At 42.2% G+C, this 25,230-nt stretch overlaps 1 protein-coding gene across 1 annotated transcript in view; it reads right to left on the bottom strand.

Moving 5' to 3' along the window:
• The window catches only part of LOC139689571 (uncharacterized), a 246,262-nt gene that overhangs the window by 53,550 nt on the left and 167,482 nt on the right, over window positions 1-25,230 (bottom strand). Inside the window, exons 5-7 of the mRNA XM_071586734.1 lie at window positions 18,262-18,561; window positions 14,689-14,928; window positions 11,730-11,939 (exon numbers count right to left, since the gene is read on the bottom strand). Coding sequence (XP_071442835.1) covers window positions 11,730-11,939; window positions 14,689-14,928; window positions 18,262-18,561 — 750 coding nt within the window. The remainder of the gene's footprint in view (window positions 1-11,729; window positions 11,940-14,688; window positions 14,929-18,261; window positions 18,562-25,230) is intronic.

Raw genomic sequence — 25,230 nt, 5'->3', positions numbered from 1 at the left:
CAAAAACAACTAGGAGAGGAGAATAATCACCCCCCTCGCCTCGCAATCACATACAGGGTTCGTCCGGAAAATAAGTGTTCTGAGCTCAGGAAAAAAAATGTATTACACTTTTACATATCTTAAGCTAATACTACCTTGATCAAATATTTCCCGGAATTTATTCAGAAAATTAAAAATACAAGTTTATTCATCTAAATCTATATTGTCCCCTTCAAAGTAATCCCCATCGACTGCAACACACTTATGCCAGCGCTTGATCCAATCCTCGAAACATTTTTTATATTCGGTTTTCGGAATGTCCATCAGTGCTTCCTGCGATTTTTCCATTACTTCCTCTCGGCTGCTAAAACGCGTTCCCCGTAATGGTTTTTTAACTCGATTGAACAGAAAGAAGTCACAGGGAGCCAAATCAGGTGAATTCGGTGGCTGCTGGATGGTATTTGTTGCATTTTTCGTCAAAAAATTACGAATAATGATAGCACTGTGCGACGGTGCGTTATCATGGTGCAAAATCCACGAGTTTTCTGCCCACATTTCTGGTCTCTTTCGGCGAATTGCTTCACGCAAACGTCTCATAACGCCCAAATAATACTCTTTGTTTACTGTCTGGCCTTCTGGCAAAAATTCATGATGCACTACACCGTTGTAATCCATGAAAACCGTCAGTATTGCCTTCTTTTTTGACTGAAAACGACGTGGTTTTTTTGGTCTCGGCTCATTTGGTGAACGCCATTCACTTGCCTGATGTCTGGATTGCGTGTCGTACTCATAAACCCACGTCTCGTCTCCAGTAATGATCCTTTTGATGAATGTGGGATCGGATTCAGCCTCGCAAATCATGTCTTTTGCGACGTCAACACGGTCTCTTTTTTGCATGAAATTGAGGTCTTTCGGCACCAACTTTGCTGCTACACGACGGAAACCCAAATCATTAACCACAATGTCTTGGGCGGATCCATAGGCAATGTTCAAGTCCTCCGCTATTTCTCTGATGGTTAATTTGCGGTTATTGACCAACATTTCTTTTACTTTATCAATTTTTTCACCGACTTTCGATGTCGATGGTCTGCCACTGCGTTCATCATCTTCGATTGACTCACGACCACTTCTGAACCGCTCGTGCCACTGGTAAACGACCGTTTTTTTTAGAGAATCGTTGCCGATACACTTTTCCAACATTTCCAACGTCCGTGCGCCACTAAATCCGTTTTTTACGCAAAATTTAATACAAGTTCGTTGTTGCAAATTTAAATCCATTTCTGCAATTGTAAAAAATCGCCAACACACACAGAGATAGATGTACTCTTGGCTACGTAACTTTTGCAAATGTCAAGTTATGACACTAAGATTTAAAGGGAATATCAACAACAGATGTACCAATTTAACAAAAAAACAGAACTCAAATCGGAACGATGGGAGCGGCACACGGTGGTTATTCCGGGAACTTTTTGATCAAGGTAGTGTTCCTCAAAATAGGACCCTTGTGAGTTGATACACTTGTTCCAGCGGCGTTCCCATTCCTGGAACGCTCCCGCGAAGGCATCTTCGGGAACCTCTCGAAGACTCGTCGTCGACCTCTTCTCTGCCCTCCACGAACATCTTGTGCCACCGAAAGATCATGTTTCTGGACATGGCTGACTCCCCGTAAGCCTGGTTAATCATACCGACAGTTTCGGTAGACGATTTCCCAAGCTTTACCGCAAATTTGATGGAATAACGCTGCTCCAAAAACTTCGGCATCGCGTTCCGTGACGTGGGTCGAGCGTGGAGGTTCGCGTTAACAGAGCTCCTCACTACACCACAGCTCAGAGCCGACTGCCTTTTTCAGCGTCGCTTGCCAACATACCCCCCTCCAATCGCAGCCCGTCAGAGCGGTGCTGGGCGCGCCTGGAGCGGCGCGCCCAGCCCAGGAGTCAGTTCACTTATTTTCTGGACGAACCCTGTATATGCGTACAGATCCCCTTAAATCTCCCCACCTCCTCCCCCCTGACGCAGCACGGAATTGATTGCGAATGGGCCCATATTCCGCCGAAGCAAGGACGAATTGAATGGATGCATCTCGCCGTCGGGAGCCTCAGTCGTGGGTTCGTCGATGGCAACATTCATCACTCCTCTCCCCGAGCGGCAATGTGAGTCGGGCCACCGGCTTCCATTTCGCAATTGGACACGACGAGGGATGGATTGGATGGGGTCGTTGATTTGATTGAGTGGACATTTGAATAACAACGGGAAGAAGTTCTCAAAGCTGTCCACTTGACAATAACGGAGTTGTTTTTTTTCATATTAAATATTATTATTATGGGCCTCCGCTACGGGTGTAGACAAAGTATTCATCATGTAAATAAGAGTTCTTAGATATTAGACCAAAATTCCAGAAAGAGAGTCATGTAGACCTCATATTGAAGTCTTACCAATGACATGTTTGCACATATGTCATGCGTGTGCATGCTCGAGAAAGCATTTGTCTTTTTGCTCAGAAATATGAGAGTATCCATTGCCATGGCACAAAAAAGTGAAAGAATTGGAATGTAATTCCACTTTTTCGTTTCAAAAAGGACCCTTTAATGGTGGCAATAAAATTTATAATCATTTACCAGCAGGCATAAGAGATACTAACTCATATCATTGTTCAATGTGCCAATTTTATTTTTAAATCAAGAACTGATTTTATTTTTCGTCAAGATATGACAAGTGGTAATTTTATTATAACCATATCTCAAAATATAGGTGTTCGTTTTCTTGTTTTTGTATATCATATCTCGTTATTTTACCATTGTAAAATAACGACATGGAATAAATAACAAATAATTAAAATTTCATCTAGCTGTCAAAGATTTCCTGAAAAGATCATAGAATGGCACAGAAGCACGTTCTGCATCTTCATCATTCAGGAACGTTTCCTGTTCATCGCTCAAGCCATCGGCACGATCTTTAAAGAGTTAAATATGTGAAAAATCATTTCGCTTATGTAAATTATTAAATAACTACTGCCGCGCACACAGTCAAAGGATCCATCGTATCGCACGGATATGCGCGTCATTCAGTGTATTGCTTGCGAATTCCATTATTATTTGGCGCTATGCGTGAAATGCATAGCGCCAAATAATTTGGAGCCAATTTGTCTTCAAATTTATTTATATTTTTCAACATGGTCTCCTCTTAAGTCGATAAACTTTTTCGGCGATGCTCCATCTTTTTTAGCCCTTCATGATAGTAGTTGAAGAATTTCTCCGCAAAAATAGGAGTATGTGATAATCTCTTCGTCCGATGAATATCTCGATCATCCAAGCAAAACACTTTAAGGCAAGGAAACCGGTAAAGAGTCGATGGGATCTAGATCTGATGGATTCGGTGAGTGGTTAATCAATTCGAAGTGCAGTATGTATGTGAATGTTAGCCAAGGCGATCGCCGAAGTGTGAGCAGTTGCGTTCTTCTTATGAAAAATTATTTTCTTCTCCTTGAAATGCGGTCGTACTTTGGAAATTTCTGCCTTCAGCTCGTCAAATAATAATGAGTGATACTTTCCCGCAGGTGTTTTACATTTTTTGAGGATAATGGTTGAGGAATCGAATTCCGTGACTATCTCAAAAAAAGAGTGGCCTTCCCGTCCGATGGGACGAGCCGTCTTCGCCTTTTTCGGAGCAAGTTCACACTTTGCAGTTCTCGTGAACGCAAAACGAAAGCAGGATATTTATCCAAAACAGAGGATGCTTTCTCACTGCTTTCGTGCCTCCACATGTAGTAGAGAGGAAAATATGGTTTTCTTTTGAAATTCGACATTGTGATGTCAACGGAAATGAGATGGAAGGCCACCCGAATATGCTTTCACCATTTACTGAATTATACGTCTATTCCTATGCGACAAATTTTTTTCAGGCACAAAAACAAAACACTACGAGCGAGAGTAACACAAAGTCTTTTGCTCAATGCATTTAAAAAAAAGTAGATGAGCCGAATAGATTTCGGCCAAACATTTAAGAACGTCAACTGTGACGTGATTACTCTTGCTTATGACAATAAACATTTTACAATGTGGTTATCACCATATGAGAGCCAGCCTCTCTTCAGTCACGGTGAGAATTGAGCCTCCTATGGGACTGTACACTGCATGCGCCTAAATTAATCGGAGGGCATCGGCCAAACTACCACGGCCCTGTTTGAACAGCGGGGTGCAATCAGTGCTCGATCGCGTCTTAATTTGATGGTGAAACTCGTCCCCACCGCGTCCATCGGCATTCCTAAATTGCCTTGGGACAAAGGCGATTATGGCGACCATGGGAAAACGATTTCCAGCGCAGTAATTGCCGATGAATGGTAGAAGGCGCGGATGGCAATCTGCGCAGCCGACCAGTTCTCATATTTAGCGCTCCTTTCTGATCGGGACTGCCTGAGTGTTGGTCCTTAAAGATGCTCGCAGAGGAGTCTTTGGGAGAGCGGAGATGGCACAGTACCCCTTGCGGGAGGGGCAGTGGCCCCGCCGGGGGAGGATTGGGCAGAGAGTGGGCATTGCCGGGAGATCTGCCGGGAATCATCCACAGCCGGCGGGAGTCTGTCTCCGAGGAGACGCTGTGTCGACCCAGGAAGGGTTCGAGTGGGGAGGGAAAGGGAGCGGAGTGGAAAGGGGACGATGCATTGCGGGAAGGACACAAAGGCCACCTCCGAACTCCGTTCGCCTGGCGGTGGAACTGGTGCGAATGAACAAGAAGGAGGCATGGTGACTCATTTATTTCATTCCTCAGCCAGAGAAAGGACCTCGCTTACGACCTCTCCTCTGGGCGAAACACATACTAGGGGGAATATGCGGACAAGCTAACAAAAAATTAGGATTTATGAGAAGAGTACCGGGTAAATGAGACGAAAAGGTCAAAGAGAAATGTTATCTTTCGCTGGTTAGGCCTCATTTAGAATATGCTGCAGGTATATCATGGGATCCTCACGAAGTTGGACTGATTGCCGAATTGAATCCCATGGAGCGTAGAGGAAGTAGATTTGCAAAACGCTGTCATGATAAACTTAGTAGCGCATCCAAAATCATTGGAGGAGCTAGTTTGGGAATCACTCACGGAGCGAAGGTTGAAGTACAGCTTAAATCTCTTGCATTAATTTGAAGGACGTCTCTTTAGCAGTGATTCTGAAAATTTATTTGTATCCCCAACTTACTGCGGTAGGAGAGATGTGTCGATAAAGTTAGAGGGTTTTACGTGTAGAACAGAGAATGTTAAGATGTCATTTTTTCCACGAACGATAAGGGGTCAGAATAATATTGCTCGACCACGGTAGGGTCATGTTCGGGTCTAAATTAGTCCGGTGTGTATTCATCCCCTGACACACACCCTAGCGGTTGCTTACAGGGTACAATAAAATACTAAAAAAACACTAAAAATACTGAATTCTGATTTAATCCGAATGCTCTTCTGAGAATTCTCATGAACTCATGTCCCATAGTGAGCAGACCGGATTGATTTTATTCTGCGCAAACCGTTCAAGGGATAGAAACGAGACACAGTGCGCCATCTAGCGACACATCTGGCGACTAAAACGAGAGGTGTTGCGTTAGTTTACGTCGATCGAACACGCAGCAGCAGCGGTACGTGTATTAACCTGTTCGTCGCCGCGTGCAACGGCAGCTATGAAGGAGCTAGAGGAACAGCGCGTGTGCGTGAAATTTTGTTTCAAACTTGGCAAAAGTGCTACGGAGACATTTGGAATGATTAAGCAAGCCTTTCTTAATGAAACTATGAGTCGAAGCCAGTGCTTTGAGTGGTACAGTCGTTTTAAATTGAGCAGAACCTCGACAGCTGAAGATTCGCGAACGGGGCGACCTTCCACTTCGACAGACCCCAACTATGTCAAATTGGTGAACGATTTGGTGCGGGTAAATCGCTGTTCAACTGTTAGGGATATAGCCGAGGAATTGAACATTGGTTTATTACCCTGTCAGACAATATTGACAGACATTTTGGGCATGAAGCGCGTCGCATCAGAATTCGTCCCGCGGGTGCTGACTGATAAACAGAGACAAAAACGTCTGGCCATTTGTCAGTAACTCTTGGATCGAGCCAATACCGACCCAGAGTTTCTTAAAACCATCGTAACCGGTGACAAAACCTGGGTTTAGGGTTATGATGCTGAGACAAGGGCCCAGGCTTCTCAGTGGAAATGTCCTCTTTCTCCGCGACCAAAGAAAGCTCGATGTCCCGGTCCGATGTGAAGGTCATGTTGGTATGTTTCCTCGATTCGTAGGTTAAAATCAACCTTGAAAGGGCGCCGATTCGACTCTATTGCGGACATTAAAACTAATTGTTAGGCGGACCTGAAGAGGATCCCTAAGGCGGCTTACCAGGCAGGGTTCGAGAGCTGGAAGGAACGTTGGCAAAGGTGTGTCGTCAGCCAAGGCATGTACTTCGAGGGTGATAAGGGGATCGAGATGGTGCGGGGGCTAACGTACTGGCTTCCCACCATGAGGGCGCGGGTTCAAATCCCGGCGGTGTTGAATATTTTTCAGAGGTATCTCGATCCCTACTTGAGGTGCTTTGTGGAGGGCACTTTGAGTGAGTACGCCGTCCGTCGGATGGGACGTTAAACTGCGGACCCCTTGGCGCCTTTCGTAAAGAGTAGGCTAATGCCGACGCCGGGTTTCTCTCCACCCTTCATCCTTTCCTATCCATCCCCTATGGCGCAAATGACCTTAGCTGTCGGTCGCCTCCCCTCAAAACTACTACTACTACTCGAGGGTGATAAGTTCGATTAAGCTGTATCCGTCGTAAAAAACAAAATATAAATCAGTCCTGTCTTTTGTCATTCACACATTGCACATACTGTGAAGGTAAAAGGAGAAGTGATGGATCAAGTGAAGATTTTTGGACCCCGTTTGCGGAATGGTAAGATAAGAGGAACAGATAAAAGGCGGATTGGAGGCGTTTTAACCTCTTCACAAAGTCATTGCTGTACGTAGACTAAGATAATTGATCCTAATCAAAGGTGTTGTGAAATTATTGTTTGATACCGAATTACTGTGTATTTAGACATCAATTCATCAAAATGCTCTCATTTTTTTGATTTATTAATCAAACTTTTTGGTTGAAGCAATTTGGTAAAATCTATTAAGATAAAACATAAACACAGTAATCAACCTGAATGTCGGTTTAGTAAGTGACGGTAAAGTTCACCAAGTTCTCCAAGCCCGACGGCGTGTGAAATTCACAAATCAGGGCAGGGGGGCCAGTTCCTTTTCCGGTGCCCGTTATGGTTTCCCAAGATGATCTAGTGCCCGAAAAATCACATAGCTTGGGTGGAGCTACAGGTGCCCAGAGACTTGCCCGGGAATCGAACCCGGGCCCCTCCGGTCAGCAGTCCAACGCTCTACCGTGACCCATCTTTCACGATAGTGAAATCTTTTTAATGGATAAATCTTTGATTTCCGGTCCATCATAGAAATTCAGAAGAAACAGGATAGGGATGTTGGACGGGATGAAGGGAGGAAGAAGGTACTCAGAGTTGAAGAGGGACCTGATGTAGAGTAGGATGCTGTGTTTTGCTAGGGGTCACAAATTATTGAATTAGGAATTATGTCCATCCAAAAACCTACCTTAACCGGTAGATTACCAAATAAATAAAATAATAAATCATAATTTAAAATGAAATGTTTACTGATTAGTAATTAAGCATGCATAAATGTGTTTTTAATGATATGTAATGTAAAATTCAAGAGACAGAAAAATTTAAGATGGATGAAGGAATGGAATGCAGAAGAATAGACCAAAACAGAAAGTAAATGAGGAAAAAGAAATAAAGGAAGCAGTAGAACACTTTGTGTGAGGACTGGGAGAGAGGCAGAGTTGAAGAATTGTGAGCAAACATCAAAACAGGAATACTTGAAGTTGCAAAGAACAACAGAGGAACACTTAATAGAAAAATAACAAGGCATCCATGGATTGCCGACGAGATGATTAGGAAGATAAATGAGATATGTGCATAGAAGAATGTAAACAAATAATGAGGTTGGGAGAAGTAAAAGAATTTGATTAATAAACTTAAGTGGGAAACTAATAGGAAGAAAGGAATGTGGAGGAGGGCCGTGGTAGACAAGGAGATTTTACATGGGAAGGGAGAATTCTTTATGATACACAGGAAGGTGAAATCACTATAATGAGGAACGAAGGGAAATGCCACGCACAATTTTAAAGATTTGGCAGAAAAACTAATACCTAATAAAATGCGGGAGATGCCGCAACAGTAACTTTTAATAGAGTCATCCGCTAATGTGCATTTCAACACCTTGTTCCTTTAAAGGCCCCAAAATTTCAGAGGTAAGAGGATGCCTCAATGGCTTAACTGGTTAAAGCACTCGACTGGACATTGTGGAATCCAGGTTTGAAACCCGGTCAAGGTGAATGATTATTACACTCTGAAATTGCTGCAGAAAAAATCATAATTGAACTTCAAAGATTCAACATTGATGGAAAGATGACTTATAGTATCCATGTGTGAAAGTCAAGTTAGCCAGAGAAGGCAAAGGTGATGCAGATGGGAATAGCTTGGACCCAGGAGGGCATGATTGCAAAATAGATGGTGCCTTAAGGGAATTGAAATGAAATAATGCTCTGGGGATAATTAACATCCATGAGAACAATTTAAGGGTTAGGGTGGTACAGCCAAGTGGGTACTTAGGATTAACAATTGGAGGAAAGGGAGGAAGGCAAATGATCGCTTGAAAGATAAATGGTTTGGGTTCAGGAAGAGCAGAGGCATATGTTTTGCCATAGCAGTAATGAGGTCATTCGTAGGGAGGAACGATGAGCCAAGTTGGGATGTATTTTGTTTCCCCATAGATTTGGTTAAGGCTTTCAATGGAGTAAATTGGGTAGAACTAATGGAATGGATGGGGTAATCCTCAAATTATTCATAACCTGTACATGTTTCTGACCGTTCAGGTGCAACTGATGGGTGGGAAGTCAAGATAGGCTCTGGCAGGAAGAGAAGGAAAACAGGGCTGTTCAACATCACTTGTGTTTTTCAACTTATTCATTATGAAATCATAAAAGTGCCGAGGGAAGAACTAGAGATAGGAATGAAAGGTGGTGGAGAATTCAATTAAGCAGTTAGGATTGCAGATTATTAAGTTTTTGTCAGACAGTGCATCAAGGGTTTACAATCATTGCTGAGCACATTAGTAAATCATTTTAATATCTATTGAGTAAAAATCCATGTAAATGAAGCTAGGGTTATGAGGTTTTCAAAAAAGAGGAAAGCTAAGTTAAATAATTATATAGGAGGGCTAAAACTAGAGCAGGTGGAACATTTTACCTATCTTGGAAGTATTATTGATAAAATCGACTAATATGGATGTAGCATGCACATAAAAACATGGCGCAATGTTTAGCAATGAATCCTTCATGAAGAGGAATGAATTAATACTGGGGGCATTGAATGAGGATGTTAAGAGAAGACTTGAACTTGACGCTTTGCTATAGCAGATGGCTTTCTATGGTACTGAAACACAGTCATTGAAGTGTGATCATAGGCATGGATTGGAGGTTTTTGACATGTGAGCGTAGATTAAGATGGAATATGTCAAATGGAGGAAAAAGAAAACCAGCGATCAAGATCTAAGAATAGTGGGGGCTTCAAGGGGATTGTTGGCAGAGATCCAAAGGAGACACAAGTTCCAATGTATTGTGAAGCTAATTTATCTCAGGAAATGGTGATAAATAATGTGACTCTTTAACCCTTGGAGCACAGACCTCAGATCTTTGGTGACTCATAATATACATTTTGGAAAATAAATTGTTTCTGCAGCAATTGATAATTCACATATTCCTAAAGAATAATATTTGGAGCTGAAAATCTACAGCAATAGTATATTCACATAAATTATTAGAATTCCCTGGCTGTTTAGCTCTGAGGGTCTTTAGGGGCCCAGCTCTGTAATCTATGTCATGTAAATTCTATTGCTTTCGTGATTGGGCAGCTCAAAGTCCAAACAACCTTAGCTCACTGAGAATGACATTTTAGTTGTCTACCAAATCAAGAGGTTTCAATTTTCAGTTTTCTCATAGTGTCTCTGCCGTTCACTTTGTTCTACTCCCCTCTGAACTTATTGGAATATTATTTTTTACTATTTGCTATGGCAGCTATTCTGAAATGCAAGAGAGCATTTTTATAAATGAAAAAGAAATTTTCACTGAGTTGTTCATCAAGAAATTGAAGAAGACGATTGTCAGATCTTTGGAAGTAGTAGAGATGAAATTGATTTAGGACCAGATAATGTCGAAATTGAAATAGTGATATTCAAGATGAAATAGTCTCAGATGTGACCCCTGTGTTAGAAAGGAATGAAGATGTGAAGGTTGACTGCAATTAATAAGGAGAAGGAAGTAAGACATTGGAGGAACATTGCCTCACAACTGTAGGAACTAGATCCAAATATTTAACTAGTAATATTGGTAAAGTAACCGATTACAACGAGGATACTAAAACACACTTGGAAAACACAATTGCAGCCACTTCACTGAGCAAAAGATGCTACGAGGACTACCTTTCACTTGATTCAATCCTTTGACCTATCTGGCTCAGGGTGACCCTACCAGGAGCAGTTATTATTACTCTCCAGCTAGCATAGCTGTTGCGATCATTGGAATGCAAAAGCCAAGGTTTTAGCCCATGGAAGGGCTTTTAACGTAGCTCTATCCAAATATTGATTCATTCATTTCTTACATGGGTAGTACATACTGTTAAATCAGTTTTTGAGCCTAGGTCGTCTAAGATTCGTACTCAGCCTGATGCCATTAAGATCCTAATTCGGAGTGTTTTAAAAAGTTGTGAAATTTATATTTGAGCCAAGAACTACCAGTTACCAATGATGTTCCTGATAGTTGATGTCAGCCAAAAACCTTAAAGAATGCGATTAAACATTTAGCTCAAGTTTGTCCAAATTCAGTGTCATTCAAAGCAACACTCTGTGATCAACATAAAAAATACCCATTTCCTTACCTATTCATGGAATTAAAAAGATTGACAAATATTACTCAGAATGTAAATCTTTTCATTTGTATCATAGCTATATCATATATTACCTCAGCATTTTCTCACAGTATTCTCTATTTTTTCCCAATAGCCCAATGGTTGGTATCTAAAATATATTAAAACAAATTACGATAATCCCGCGGTCATTACTCATAAGGACTCAAAAAACAAATAAGAAAAAATACTCTTTTTTAAATAGAACCATAATTGATTGGAACCAGCTGCCTGGAGGTTTGTTTGAGCCCTTTCCATCCAATTTTAGAAGTTTTAAGTTGAAATGTAAAGCAGCCACTGGGTAATAAACTTCATTGTAGTCATGAAAATATTGTTTTGTATGTGATGTGGACGGCATATTGTATGTGGTGTGGAAGTTTGTTTGTATGTGATGTGGAAGTGTCATTATGTAAAAATATTTTATCTCTTATCTGTTTTTATGTGTTCGTATGTAATTTTAGTTGTTAGTAGTTATCTTTGACCAAACCTGACCGTTGCCACCAGGAAATTTGCCTAATTGCAACGTAATTGTGTAAATAAATAAATTACATCTAGCGTACTCTCTTCGTGAAATTTGCTACTACGATAGCAGAACCTTAACAATTGAACATTTTGGAAGTAGGAGAAGATGTAAGGCGTTTACGACAAGGTGGTTCTCCGTTAACTGTGCCGCCCACTCACACCCTTCCGACGCCCACCGCTCACTCACCCACACAATCAGGTAGCAGCTCGCTCAGCTCACTTGGTTCGAGGACCCGCCACAGGCCGCGCTGCTCGTCGCAGCGAATTTCCCTCTCTCGACGACCGCTGTCGGGGAACTTGAAGCCCACGCAGCACATGTAGTGCACTGCGGACGCGTTCTGGGACACCAGGTACCCGTCCTTGGGCGCTCGTGGTGGCGGCCACCGACACCCCAGGGCTGCAAAGCAGGATCGTGAATCAGTCGCAATCTCGTGAACTACAACCACCTAATATTAGAAGAACCTGACCAGGGCAACTCGATTTGAACAACGATGAACAATGTTCAATGTACTATATATTGAAAACCCCACGACATCATCAAGAGTTCCCAAATAGTGCGAGACACCCAGGTGACTCCATCCAATACTTTCGAAAGGAAAGAAGCTCTCATTTATGATCCCGACATTTTTAGGCAAAATTAAGCCAACAAAATGACCGTTATAAACTATCCTTGGCCTTCCAAAAAGTCATGAAACAAGTGCAGCTTTAAGACCCGCGGTTTCCACTGAAACCAGAAGTTCAACAAGAAGGCTTCCGTCCCATTTGAAGTGTCTCTTTAGGGAGTTCACGAGTTTCCAATTCAAATGCGACGAAAAAAAATCCAAAGATTTCCGCAACGAATTGTCAGTTTACCGAAAGGCATCACCACGAACCATGCCATTCCATTCAATTCCCGACAACATTTTCCTCAAAATCTATTTGCATTTAATTTCATCATTTATAGGTCACTGAATATTTCACTTCACATAAAATAATATTACCTATAAACTCAAAAATCAAAATGATGGCCGTCAACGACGGACACTGTTAAGAACTTAATTGAAGAAATGATAAAATCACATCATGAGAATAAGGTGTAAGCTTAATTCATCCCAAGAAAATGACGAAGAAAATGTTTTTTAGGTGTACACTTTGCTCTTCTAGAGGAATCTCTCAAACTATAGCTAACCTATTTTGAAGAGAAAAATTTAAGGCTGAATATAACACCAAAAACGACCTCCAGACTTTTGTGAATAACATGGAGGATCAAGCGGAAAACATTGAGCCAAAATTTACTAACTGAAATGCAGCGCGGCCTGGGTCAAACGTTGATGCCGTTCAAGCTACGCGCCGACGAACACAAGTGAAATCTCCGAAATGAAAATGTTACCCATGGGAGATGGACCACACTTAATTACTCTTTTCCGGACACAATTCAACTCGAGAAAAAGGGACTAATTTGACTATACGGGGAGAAGTAGAGACATAAAGAGTGCAATGATGGACATTTGACAAAATAAAATATTTTGGAAAGATACTCGTTCCTTGTGGAAGTACCCTCGTCCTGGACTAGAGCGGATTCGTAACCGCCAATGCCTTTAACCACCCATTAACCCCCTCCTCCAACTTCCCTCCCACTCTAACCCACCTCCGGAAATTCATAAATTTACTTTTCCCGGCAATGTTGTGAAATTTTGAGCGCGGTGATGTCGTCAACGCGTCCATAACGGTAGTGCCATCAGAAATTCACTGTGAATATATACTACCTTGATCAAAACGTTCCCGGAATTACCACCGTGTGGCGCTCCCATCGTTCCGATTTGAGTTCTGTTTTTTTGTTAAATTGGTACATCTGTTGTTGATATTCCCTTTAAATCTTAGTGTCATAACTTGACATTTGCAAAAGTTACGTAGCCAAGAGTACATCTATCTCTGTGTGTGTTGGCGATTTTTTACAATTGCAGAAATGGATTTAAATTTGCAACAACGAACTTGTATTAAATTTTGCGTAAAAAACGGATTTAGTGGCGCACGGACGTTGGAAATGTTGGAAAAGTGTATCGGCAACGATTCTCTAAAAAAAACGGTCGTTTACCAGTGGCACGAGCGGTTCAGAAGTGGTCGTGAGTCAATCGAAGATGATGAACGCAGTGGCAGACCATCGACATCGAAAGTCGGTGAAAAAATTGATAAAGTAAAAGAAATGTTGGTCAATAACCGCAAATTAACCATCAGAGAAATAGCGGAGGACTTGAACATTGCCTATGGATCCGCCCAAGACATTGTGGTTAATGATTTGGGTTTCCGTCGTGTAGCAGCAAAGTTGGTGCCGAAAGACCTCAATTTCATGCAAAAAAGAGACCGTGTTGACGTCGCAAAAGACATGATTTGCGAGGCTGAATCCGATCCCACATTCATCAAAAGGATCATTACTGGAGACGAGACGTGGGTTTATGAGTACGACACGCAATCCAGACATCAGGCAAGTGAATGGCGTTCACCAAATGAGCCGAGACCAAAAAAACCACGTCGTTTTCAGTCAAAAAAGAAGGCAATGCTGACGGTTTTCATGGATTACAACGGTGTAGTGCATCATGAATTTTTGCCAGAAGGCCAGACAGTAAACAAAGAGTATTATTTGGGCGTTATGAGACGTTTGCGTGAAGCAATTCGCCGAAAGAGACCAGAAATGTGGGCAGAAAACTCGTGGATTTTGCACCATGATAACGCACCGTCGCACAGTGCTATCATTATTCGTAATTTTTTGACGAAAAATGCAACAAATACCATCCAGCAGCCACCGAATTCACCTGATTTGGCTCCCTGTGACTTCTTTCTGTTCAATCGAGTTAAAAAACCATTACGGGGAACGCGTTTTAGCAGCCGAGAGGAAGTAATGGAAAAATCGCAGGAAGCACTGATGGACATACCGAAAACCGAATATAAAAAATGTTTCGAGGATTGGATCAAGCGCTGGCATAAGTGTGTTGCAGTCGATGGGGATTACTTTGAAGGGGACAATATAGATTTAGATGAATAAACTTGTATTTTTAATTTTCTGAATAAATTCCGGGAAATTTTTGATCAAGGTAGTATGCATACGAAGTTTGCAAATTCATAAGATCGACATCCGTCGCAAAAGGGTATCAGACGGAAGGCTCACTCACCCTTGTAGTGGAAGAGGAGACCCCTCTTGGGGAAGAGAGAGCCCGAGGCGGACCTCAGGGCCACCCGGAGTCCGGGGGCCTCCTCCGGGGACTCGATCCTCACGGCCTCCGGCGCCTCGCCGCATCCGGCCAGCAGCACTCTCTCGTCCTCGGAGTCGCCCTCCGGGGCACCGGCGGTCAGCGACCTGCCGGCGGTGACCTCCAGCCAATCGGAACACTCCTGCTCGTAGGGGCCCACGCCTTCGGAGGAGGGGGGTGAAGCAGGGGGAGGAATCAAAAGAATGACAGAGGAAATTAAAACCAAACATTTGCAACCACGCTGTGTCGGGCATCAAACATTTTAAGTTCTGCATGACATTAATTATAACGTGGCATCGCGGTCACTTGGAAACAGTTCTGAAGACGTGATTATTGGGGTCCAGTACATTAATTCCCCAGGGAGTTTCTCTCTCTATGAAGACCCAAAGATCATTAATATGTCACTTTTTGCATTTCTCACGTCTACATACAATAGGCTTGTATATGCATCTTTAATAAAAGGCTGGACTCGAGATTAACCTTTCTCCATTTGAGAGATGATTGAAACCGATGCTTTCTGGAAATTCATTTGTAAAACACGAAGAAAGAATCGAAGACACTTTGCGTTTCCACTGGAAAGAATTTATTATTGTCGACTAGTTTCGCCACACTGTTGAATCATCTGGCCATAGCCATCATAGCCAGATGATTTATTTTTTTCATTTTTATGTACCCTGCAAGCCACCGCAAGGGTGAGTGGCAGGGGGTGAATACACACCATACTAATTTTTACCAGAACATGACCCTACCATGCTCGGACAATGTTATTATGATGCCCTATCGTTCTTGGAAAAAATGGAATCTTAAATCTATCTGTTCTACACTTATTCTCTCTAATTTTATTGACATGATCTCTTCTACCGCCGTACGAGGGATCTAATAGTACAATTTCAACATCACTGCTAAATAGACCTTCCAATTTATGCAAGAAAATTAAACTGTAATTTAACCTTTACTCCGTGAGTGATTCCCAGTCTAGCTGATCTAATGTTTTGGAGACGACGCTAAGTTTATCATCGCAACGTTTTACGAATCCGCCCCCTCCACGCTGCTTGAGATCCAATACGGCTAATGATGCTAAAGCGTGGCGAAACTAGTCGACAGCAATGACTTCTCTCCTGTGGAAATGCAAAGTCTTTCACTTTTTAATACTCCTCCATTTCATTCTTCAATGTGCATTTTTTAACTTCAAAGCGTCTTCTATCCCGGGTAGGAGGCATGCGTATATTAGTTATTCGCTCCATCAATAGGGAGAGTGTTCCGGCGGCGACATTGGATTTTCTATGGTGACTACATTCAAAAGGGAATAAAGTAAACTAAAACTCAACCGGAGAACAAAAACTCCCAAACTTTTTGTATCTGATACGATGAGTGAATGTATGAAAAATATAAGTCATTACCCGTGCAATAGTTTGTCCCACTGTCCCATGACTGAAGAGCTGCGAGGGAAATAGGGATAATGCAATGCTATTAAATTGAAAAAAAAACACTCATAAAAGCAAAAAATAAATTGGTCAAACATGGAAGGACGATGAAAGGAAATAACAAATGTACAAATCGAAGCAGAGAATGAACAAGTCGTAAGTAACGCGATAAAATATAATAGGCTTTGGATTGCAGCTCAAATAAAAAAACTCGTGGAGTAAAGGCGAAAAATCAAGAAACCATGAAAAAAAGAGAGGAACTCTTTATAAAACGCTGCTGAACCGAATCGTACGAGAATGCAAGAAGGCCAATAAAGAGTGGATAGAAACCTGCAGCGAAGAAATCAATGAAAACCTAGAGAAGGGGAAAACTGCTTAGTAACTGGTGAATATATAATTTAAAGAAATAAAAACAAATATCCACATGATCGGAAATGCTACTGGATATATACTAGCAAGAGATGAAGACATTGGGAAGACATTGGGAAGACATAGAAGGAATATACCGAAGCACTCTACCAAGGATCCGAACCACTTGAAGGTGACATGTGAAGGGACAAACCTTGAATAGAAGAAGACGAACGGGATTGTGAAATACTAAGAAGCGTATTCGACAGACACCTATACGGATAATAACTGACTGTCCCTTGAGGAAGATCTTAGCACGGATGATTCGTGCAACGGAGACATGAAATTGTGATATTTAAAAACATGTCCGTATTCAGGTATACTGATACCCACGTATTTTTAATGCAATGAAATTTATTATTACTAAATCAACATTTGAATGCGTATCTGCTCCTGTGAAACAGCACCAAGTAATCATGCTGTTCGTAAATATGCGCATGGCCAGATTAGAGTTTAACTGATACCTTTAGAATCCACTGGCATTTTCCATGCACGCATACGCTTATTGCGGTGTTCAACGCAAGAGTTCTTCATGATTAAAATCCGTCTCCTACGAAACTCTATTTACGTATTTCTCCCCGCGTCCGTCCTTTGTTCTGATACCGTGATCCCCCACCTCACCACCATCTCGCCATGCACAAATCGTCTCGTTCGAACACCACACCAATATAAAATGCTTCGTTTCATGAACATCCTCCAGTGTCTTCTTTGATTGATCTATCCCCTGACCATTTCTACCTCCCTATGATTACTTGTTGGCATGTAGACTAAAATAGGAACCAAGTTGGCTGGTTCAGCTTTTCTTTCTACTGATAATATTCTATCATTAACCTCCTCAAGTATGTGTACTTCATTTCTCCCTTAATTTTTCATCGACACGATGGGCACCCTTTGATGACTCTCTTCCCCTCCGCTGTATATTATTCTTTTAGCTATCGTTCCAGCATTCTCTACTATTTCAACGGTATCAGCCTTGATGAAATTAATGTTAGAGAACAAGATAAACTTTTCACTAGTTTATCTTATTCCTTGATCCCTAATACCCTTCCATCTCACCTCGCATAGCCTCGCATAAAATATCTTTATGTGCTCTCTCCATCCACCTCTTTATCGCATTTTATAATTCATCTGTCCTCAAAACCGACCTTACATTTCAAGCCCTTATTCCGATTGGTTTGGTCGTCTTTTTCTCTACTGCCGCCGTAGATTCCACTTTGAAATTGGTCAGCGTGGTATAACGGTCACGGAAGCCTCGCCTCTTCCGCCGCGAGAGCATGACGACCGATTACCGCGATTGACCGGACTCATTTTTATCACTGTGTCCGGCATGATGGGTCGTGGCGAATTTAATTCGGGTGGCTTTCAGTTTACATCCTCGACAGAGAGCGCTTTTAACGTGGTGGCATCATTCAAAAGGCCTCACTGAGAAACGTCTTCTTTCTACACATTGCCCCAATTGTTGTGGTTGACCTTACAAGGAGCAATTATCATTACTCCCATCAGAAGAGGTCATCAGATCTCGAAAGCATTTCCACCGGGTCAAGGTCCATGGGGAGGCACACCTCGTGAAAGCGGACATTTTTTTCTGATTGCAATTGCGTCCGACATTGGCTTATTTTTACTGTGGTGGAGGTCAACGCTTGCATTGCCGTGCCGCACTCACCCCTGAGGGAGACGTCCAGCAGGGTAACCTGGACCCTCTGTCCTTGCTGCCTCGGCCGGATGACCCATTCGCAGGCTACCCCGGCCCTGGCCGCCCCTGTTCCCGCCACGTAGTACTTGGGGTAACCGGGACTCGCGACGAAGCCCTCCCCCTCCTCCCAGCCACCCGGCCCGTCCCCCCCGCCCCCCTTCGCGTCATTTGCTGCCTCCGTCTGTTCGTTGCTCCCCCTTTGGCCGCCCAGAGGCGACGCCGCTGCGCCGGCCAGGATCTCCTCGTTGCAGTAGCGGACCAAGTGGCGACCTGTGGAGGAGAAATGAAATCAATCGCCTTCCTTCCTTAATTCGTCATTTGGACAATGATTTATATTCAAACGTCTCGTAAGTACCTGGGCGCATGTTGCGCGACGGTAGTTTTTCAAACATTCATAGATAATACATGAAACTCATAATTTAAGATAATGATGGTTATACTAAGTTATGGTACTTGCTAATAATGAATGGGAGGGATAAAAATTTTCTCGTAAAATTTTATTTCTGTATTTTCTCGTTTAGAATAGGCTTTTGGCGCAGACAGGACCCCGGCACACTTACCAACCTCGATTATCAAGACAAACCCGGACACACTACAATACAAAATACATTAATATAGATAAATATAAGCTACTATACTTCCACATTCTCAACTCCCTCCTTCATTCCGCTTCCCTTGTCCTCCTCCGCCCTCTGATGCATCTCACGAAAGTCTTGCAAAACCGACAGCAGCGCCACAGAAGGCGCAGGAGAAGTAGACCGAATCAGTCAGAATTAAAAATGTGATGCTACTGTAGAATGATATAAATAAAATGGATAAAGAACAGATATTGATGAACAGATTATCAAACGAAGAAGTACCTCTAAGGGTTGATGAATACAGTAACCTATGGAGGGCACTCAGAAGAAGAAGAAGAAGGGAGAAACTGATTGGACGTATCTTGAGCCGCAATAGATTACCGATGATCTTAAATGGAGGAAACATGGAGGGTAAGAAATGCAGCGCAGGGTTAAGGATGAACTAGGAGAAATAGTTAATTTGCATGAGAACTTGAGAAGGGAATGAAGAGAGATTTGTAGATTGAGTTAAGACAGGGTAGAAAGGAGAAAGCGAGTGGGCGCGGAGAAATGACGAACAGTTGTGTAAACGCAGTGTATTTTGGCAGGATGCTCGCGAAAGATATTGGGATGTATGCGGGGACGGAACGGTATGAAAACGCCGTCAGAAAGATTATCGCACATAATGCGTGGATTGCATGAAAAATTATTGCAAGTCTAAGGTAGCAAACGTGGCAATGAATACAAGGTCTGTCCCAAAAATAAATGCAATTAATATGGTGAAAAATAATATCGCGGATCAAAGTACAGATTACCATTATTCTTCATAAGAGCACCCTTATGTGTCGACAAAGAGTAATGCCAGTGCCTCGGCCACTTGTGGAATGCTTCCTTTAAGACATCGACGGGACCCTCGTTCAGGCATCTCGTCACGGCCTCTTTGGCATAGTCCAGTGGTCCAAAATGGTACTCGAAGGGGTTATATACTTGGGTCGTACTCAAAGACTCATGTCTCGTCACCAGGAATCAGCTATTCTTAAAAATGCGGGTCACTTTCATCGTGGTCCAAGAGATCCAAGGGCAAAGTTCTCACACAATTCTCTCATTCCTCCGACTGCACCTTGGGCACCATCTTGGCACACCTTCCTCGTGGAATCTAAATCTTCTGTTAGAATGGAATGCACTGTGGTTTTCTGAATAATGCACTCTTCTGCTAACATCCTGACATTTGCTATGGGTCAATCAGACTAGAGCATGTGTCTCACTTTTTGCACGTTTTCATCACACTGTGTTGTTGATGGATGTGTCCAGGTACCTTCCCGGGATATCTTGTGCTGGCGGAAAAGCATTCCTCGGGACATTGCTCTATTTCCCGAATCCGATTTTCCGAACTTAACACAAGATTTTATCGCGTATCGTTGCTTGATGGAACATCGTGGATTCGTGACGCGAACCTCGAAGAGGGGTCCGGTGTCTTAGTGATCAGCCCACTCTACAGATAACAGATAACGCGGTTTGCGTTGCTTTACCAAGACCTCTCACCGCCACCTATCCCGCCCCACTCCAGCCGTCCACGTCGGCGGAAAAAAAATCATTCTTTATTTTGCTTGGACAAACCATGAATAACTATCGCAATGGAGAGTACCCCGTTGCTATACCTACTGCGCTCTAGTCGGTGTTTGAGAGACTTTCTTATATCCAGGAGGTTGGGATGAATACCTATGAGGAACTAGTAGAGCCATATTTGCTGCGCGGGGTCAAGTTGAAGTCAACCAGTCACAGGGAGAAAGGGTGAGGATGGGGGGATGATAAAATTCACCGACAAATATTTTGATTAAGTTTTGTTGACTGTAAAAATAATGAAAATTGAAATTAACCTGGTCAGTAAATGTGTATTTTAATCCAAAGAAAGATTAAATATTTGCTCACAGGTTTTTAACTGTATTCAAATAAAATAAAACTAGTCATTCGCCTAAGTTCCGCTGTTGATTCTGTATTATACTGATTTTTTTCAAATTTTATTATTCTCGATGGTTTTCAATTATTTAAAACCCCATTTAAATTAAATGCATGGGAAAGCATAAAATTTGTTGTGAACAGTAAAATTTCAGACTCTAAATTTGTACTCATTTCCTCTGTCTCGACCTAATTCCACACTTCATGGTTTTTTAATCTAGCAATCATGTTTCAATTTCCGGACAACATTTGATATGTTACCTATCTCTCTATTCGTTTTATCTGAAATCTTCCATTCTGTGGATGTCGAACAGGAGCAAGAGTGCAAAGGGTAGATGTCGATATGGCAAGCGGCAAAACGATTTGGCAAAGCGAATGAATGTTCGAGGGCCCACCACTCTCGTTTAAAAGTGACAGAACAAGCCAACGAAGAGGGACCTGTAATTACCAAATCCTTTGTGAGAAGCTCATTTCGAGCAATGCTTTTCCTTCGGAGTTTCGAATTTTTCAAGGAACTGGTGCGATTTTATGATTTAAATATTATGATGGAGATACACATGTCTGGCTGAGATTTATAAATACTAGGGAGAGTCAAATGAAAGCCTTGAAATTTCTATATTCTTAACCTCGCAATCTCTTTAATACAAAAGATTCTCAGTTTTATTATTGTCATATGCACTCTCAAATCTGTGCAATAGAAATATTCCACCAGTTTTAAAAGTACGAGATAACTCTATAAATACCATGACTTTGATTGCTAGTATGGTCAGTGGTGGTCGTGGCCTGGTCAAGGGGAGTCTCTTAGAGAGGCAATACCGTTTAGGGACGGCCTAGCTCACACGTCCACTTGTTGGAGTGATAGAGATGCGTCTACAACTTTCATTGATTGTAGAATATCTTCATTCTGCTGTTCCTCCGTGCTGAATGCTGTATATAAAGGTGCCAAGTTCACACTATATTTGCACCGTATTGTTGCTTTCTGGCATTATTCATCCAAATGTGGGACATTGATCAAACCATGCATAGCCACTAACTGAGATGAAATTTTGAAACTTTTACCTCACTTGCAAGGATTTCACTTGATTATTTACAGTTTGGCAACGATGCACAGCTCGCATGGCGATAAACCCTACAAGGCGTCTCCAATGCATGCATTATAACAGAGCTTAACAAAAAGGGGGTCCCGCCCCATAAACCCCTGCTTGCCACCTGCGGTTTCCCAGGAGATGCCAGAGGAACCACTGCACACACAATTTGGGTGGAGCAAGGGTCAGGTGGTCGGAGACATTGGGCCCGCAGATTAGTCGCCAACGCTCCATCCACTAGGCAACCAAACCCCAATTCTTTTATGTGGGAAGTGAAATTCGGATCTTTTTGCGTCAAACATAACTGCACACGCATTACGTCATAGAGTGTCTACAAATAAAACCTTCATTTTTTCAGCGCAGACTCATTTCAGCCACAGTGACCATAGATACGCAAGTGAACTGTTCGATTGCCAAGTGCATAGGGGGAATGCATCTCCGAATCATTTGGTGCACGGTGCTTTGTAATGAAGCTGCGGCTGTTTTAGCGGAAGTAATGACGATTGTCACTTTTTCTCCCGTCAACGAGCGTAATCGTTTTTCTATTTGGATTTACCTCCTGTGCGATTGCCCAGTTTGAAAATGTTGCGTCTAAGTTGAGACCTTCTCATAATTTATAATAATTTCCAGGCAATGCAAAAAACAAATTATAACTCACCGGTTTAATCGTATTCACGCTCAAAAACCAGGATTCTGGAGGTTCAGGCATTAAGGCAAAAGAGTTGACAAGAATTCACGACTAGCAGTGACAAAATGTTCTCGCATTGTGGGAAGCGTCCACTTGGATTCAAAATCGTGTGCTTTAGGCAATGTTTACAATTTCCATAATTTCAATTGAAGGAAAAACATAAATGAATGTAGCAATGAAATTGTGCATAACATCGTAATCAATTGTTGTCAAATCATTCCGGAAAAAATCTAAAATGTTTGTATACCATTCGTAATGAAATTATGGTAGTTAGATAAATGAAAATGTCTCGAGTGCTTGATTTCCCATATGCTTCTAGAATTATACATTTATTTCCTAAAGGAAGAGAAATTTAATTTAATGACAGCGTATTAAAATAAAAGATCAAATTGCCACGATGAGTTCCACGAACTTAAAGTTCACGATTGATGAATGAAAGCATTTTCTAGAATGCTTTGACTCATATGAAAAATGAAATGTTGACTGACTCATCATGAAAAATATGCTAGCTAAATGGAAACAAAGCCTCGTTTTCTCATGTCATACATCGGGTATCTCTATCGTTAGTCTTCCAAACATTTAAATGAAATTATTTTTGAATCAAGGATAATAAGGGCCACAAGTTCCCTTGGAATTCAAATTGGTTACGGGGAAGAATGAAAGGAAAATTTTGAAAATTTTAATTGAGTTTGTAGTTTTCGAGACACCCTTTGAGAAGAAAATGTCGCTTATTTTCAAGGTCCAAAACGGACATCATTTATTTTATTATTTATAATTCATGCGTGATTGGTGCCTTGTTTACCGGATGAATTACTTTCAAGCAAAAGAGAGATCGGAGGGAATAATTTCTTTGGATATCAGAGAACTTGTTTTGATTTTTCTTTGGATTCATCGGAAATGTCTGCCACATCAATGTAAAGTGCCCGGAAACCCGGAGTTAACCCAAATAGGAATCGGCTGTCCTTGTTCGAAAAACAAATGACGTAAAATGAAGTTAAAGTTGCGGCTGGGAATAATGATGAACAATTGAATTCTAAAGAGCGCCTCTTGTTATAAGTATGCATACCGATGCAATGCCGATTCCCTTCGATATTGTAAGTACACACATTCCCTTCGACAAGTCGTGCACTTTCCTAGGTCGCTGATGTTGATTCATTTGCAAAAAACAGATGACAATTGAAATTTCACGTTGTAATTGTATTTAACTAATTAAAAAATATTTTGCTAAATTTGTCCCTAAATATCTTTTATATTTACTCATCCACCTGTTAATGTAAGAAAATATATATCGAACTCATGAAGTGTTTTCAGTATATTCGCCACAATTTTTCGAATTCGGCCCACAATCTTGGAAAGTATTTGTCGTGTGTTACATGAGCATAGGTTTCTGGTGACTACCTTAGATAACATACTTTGCGTGATATCCTCCACGTACACACTTGGAATCAGATGGAATATTTAAAAAACATACGCATTCGTAGATTTCCTCGAGATCACCCTCGATGTTCGTCCCTCCTTCCATCCCAAGGCGGTGGCTGGGCTAAGGGGTTTCGTGCTTTAAGGGGAGGCACCCTATTCTGCTGTCACCAACGCCTTGCGGAGGAGGGGGTGAGGGTGGAGGGTGAAATACTGGGGTAGGAGGGGGATGGGCGCCCTATTTCTCCGCTCATGAGACGTGATGATCCAGAACCGCCGCTAGGGTGGAGGGGGGGGGGGAGCTTTTCTCCAGCTCGGCCCCATTTGTCCATTCGCCTCGGGTTCCCATGCAGAGCCCGCAGGGTGGAGGGCCGGGCGTGTGAAAGGCCGATTCCGGGGGTTCTACGGAGGAAGATGGGGAGAGAGGGGCATATTGTGGTGATTCGAAGAAGGGCTAGGGGGTTGGAATTCCAAAGGATCCTCGGAGGCGTGAGGCTGAAAATCGAACGACGGTCTTAATCTTATCTAATCTCGGGGAAGGGCGACGCGGGGGATTGAGATGACCGTCGCTGTCGGGGAGAGGTCGGCGTGGGACTGCGCCATATTCATTTTACACCGTCGACATTCGACAAACAATATCAGTGAGGCGCATATTTTTATGTATACATTTACAAATTATATTAAGCTTATAAACACTTCCGGAAAATTCTGATTCTTTGTTTCATATACGGAATAAGAGCTATTTCTCCATCAATGAAGCCTTACGTTTTTACTTGGTTGTTATTGCTCCCAGTTATATGTCCATGGCAACAGCGTCAACAAATATGGGATTCCAAATTAACAATATGGTGTGCTTCATGAACGGCATTTTCTGTACACATTTCGACGATAGAACCACGGGGATCGAATCTCCATAGTCTACCCTTGGAATGTTCCCATATTCTTCCTTCTATGTGCGCCCATAATATCCATCATATCGCTTTCACTGTTCTTATCGTTAGCACCTTCATTGCCGAGTATCGAACCTGCCGTCAGTATCGTAAATTTGATAATATTGTCCGCGCAGCCAATTCGGTAGCATCGCCCTCTTGGCCAAATTTGTTGGCGCACGACACATCGGTTACAAATAATCGCATGTACGGGATCGATACGAAAGCATGTCGATATTTTCGCATCGTTCTCGCGGAGAAATCTACGACCACACGTGCCTCACACCCAAGGATGTGTGCGAGGTGGC

The sequence above is a fragment of the Hetaerina americana genome, unplaced genomic scaffold, assembly GCF_022747635.1.
Source record: "Hetaerina americana unplaced genomic scaffold, ioHetAmer1.1.p SCAF_25, whole genome shotgun sequence".
Classification (NCBI taxonomy): domain Eukaryota; kingdom Metazoa; phylum Arthropoda; class Insecta; order Odonata; family Calopterygidae; genus Hetaerina; species Hetaerina americana.
The sequence above is the reverse complement of the archived record's forward strand: the minus strand, read 5'-3'. Positions and strand labels throughout refer to the sequence as shown.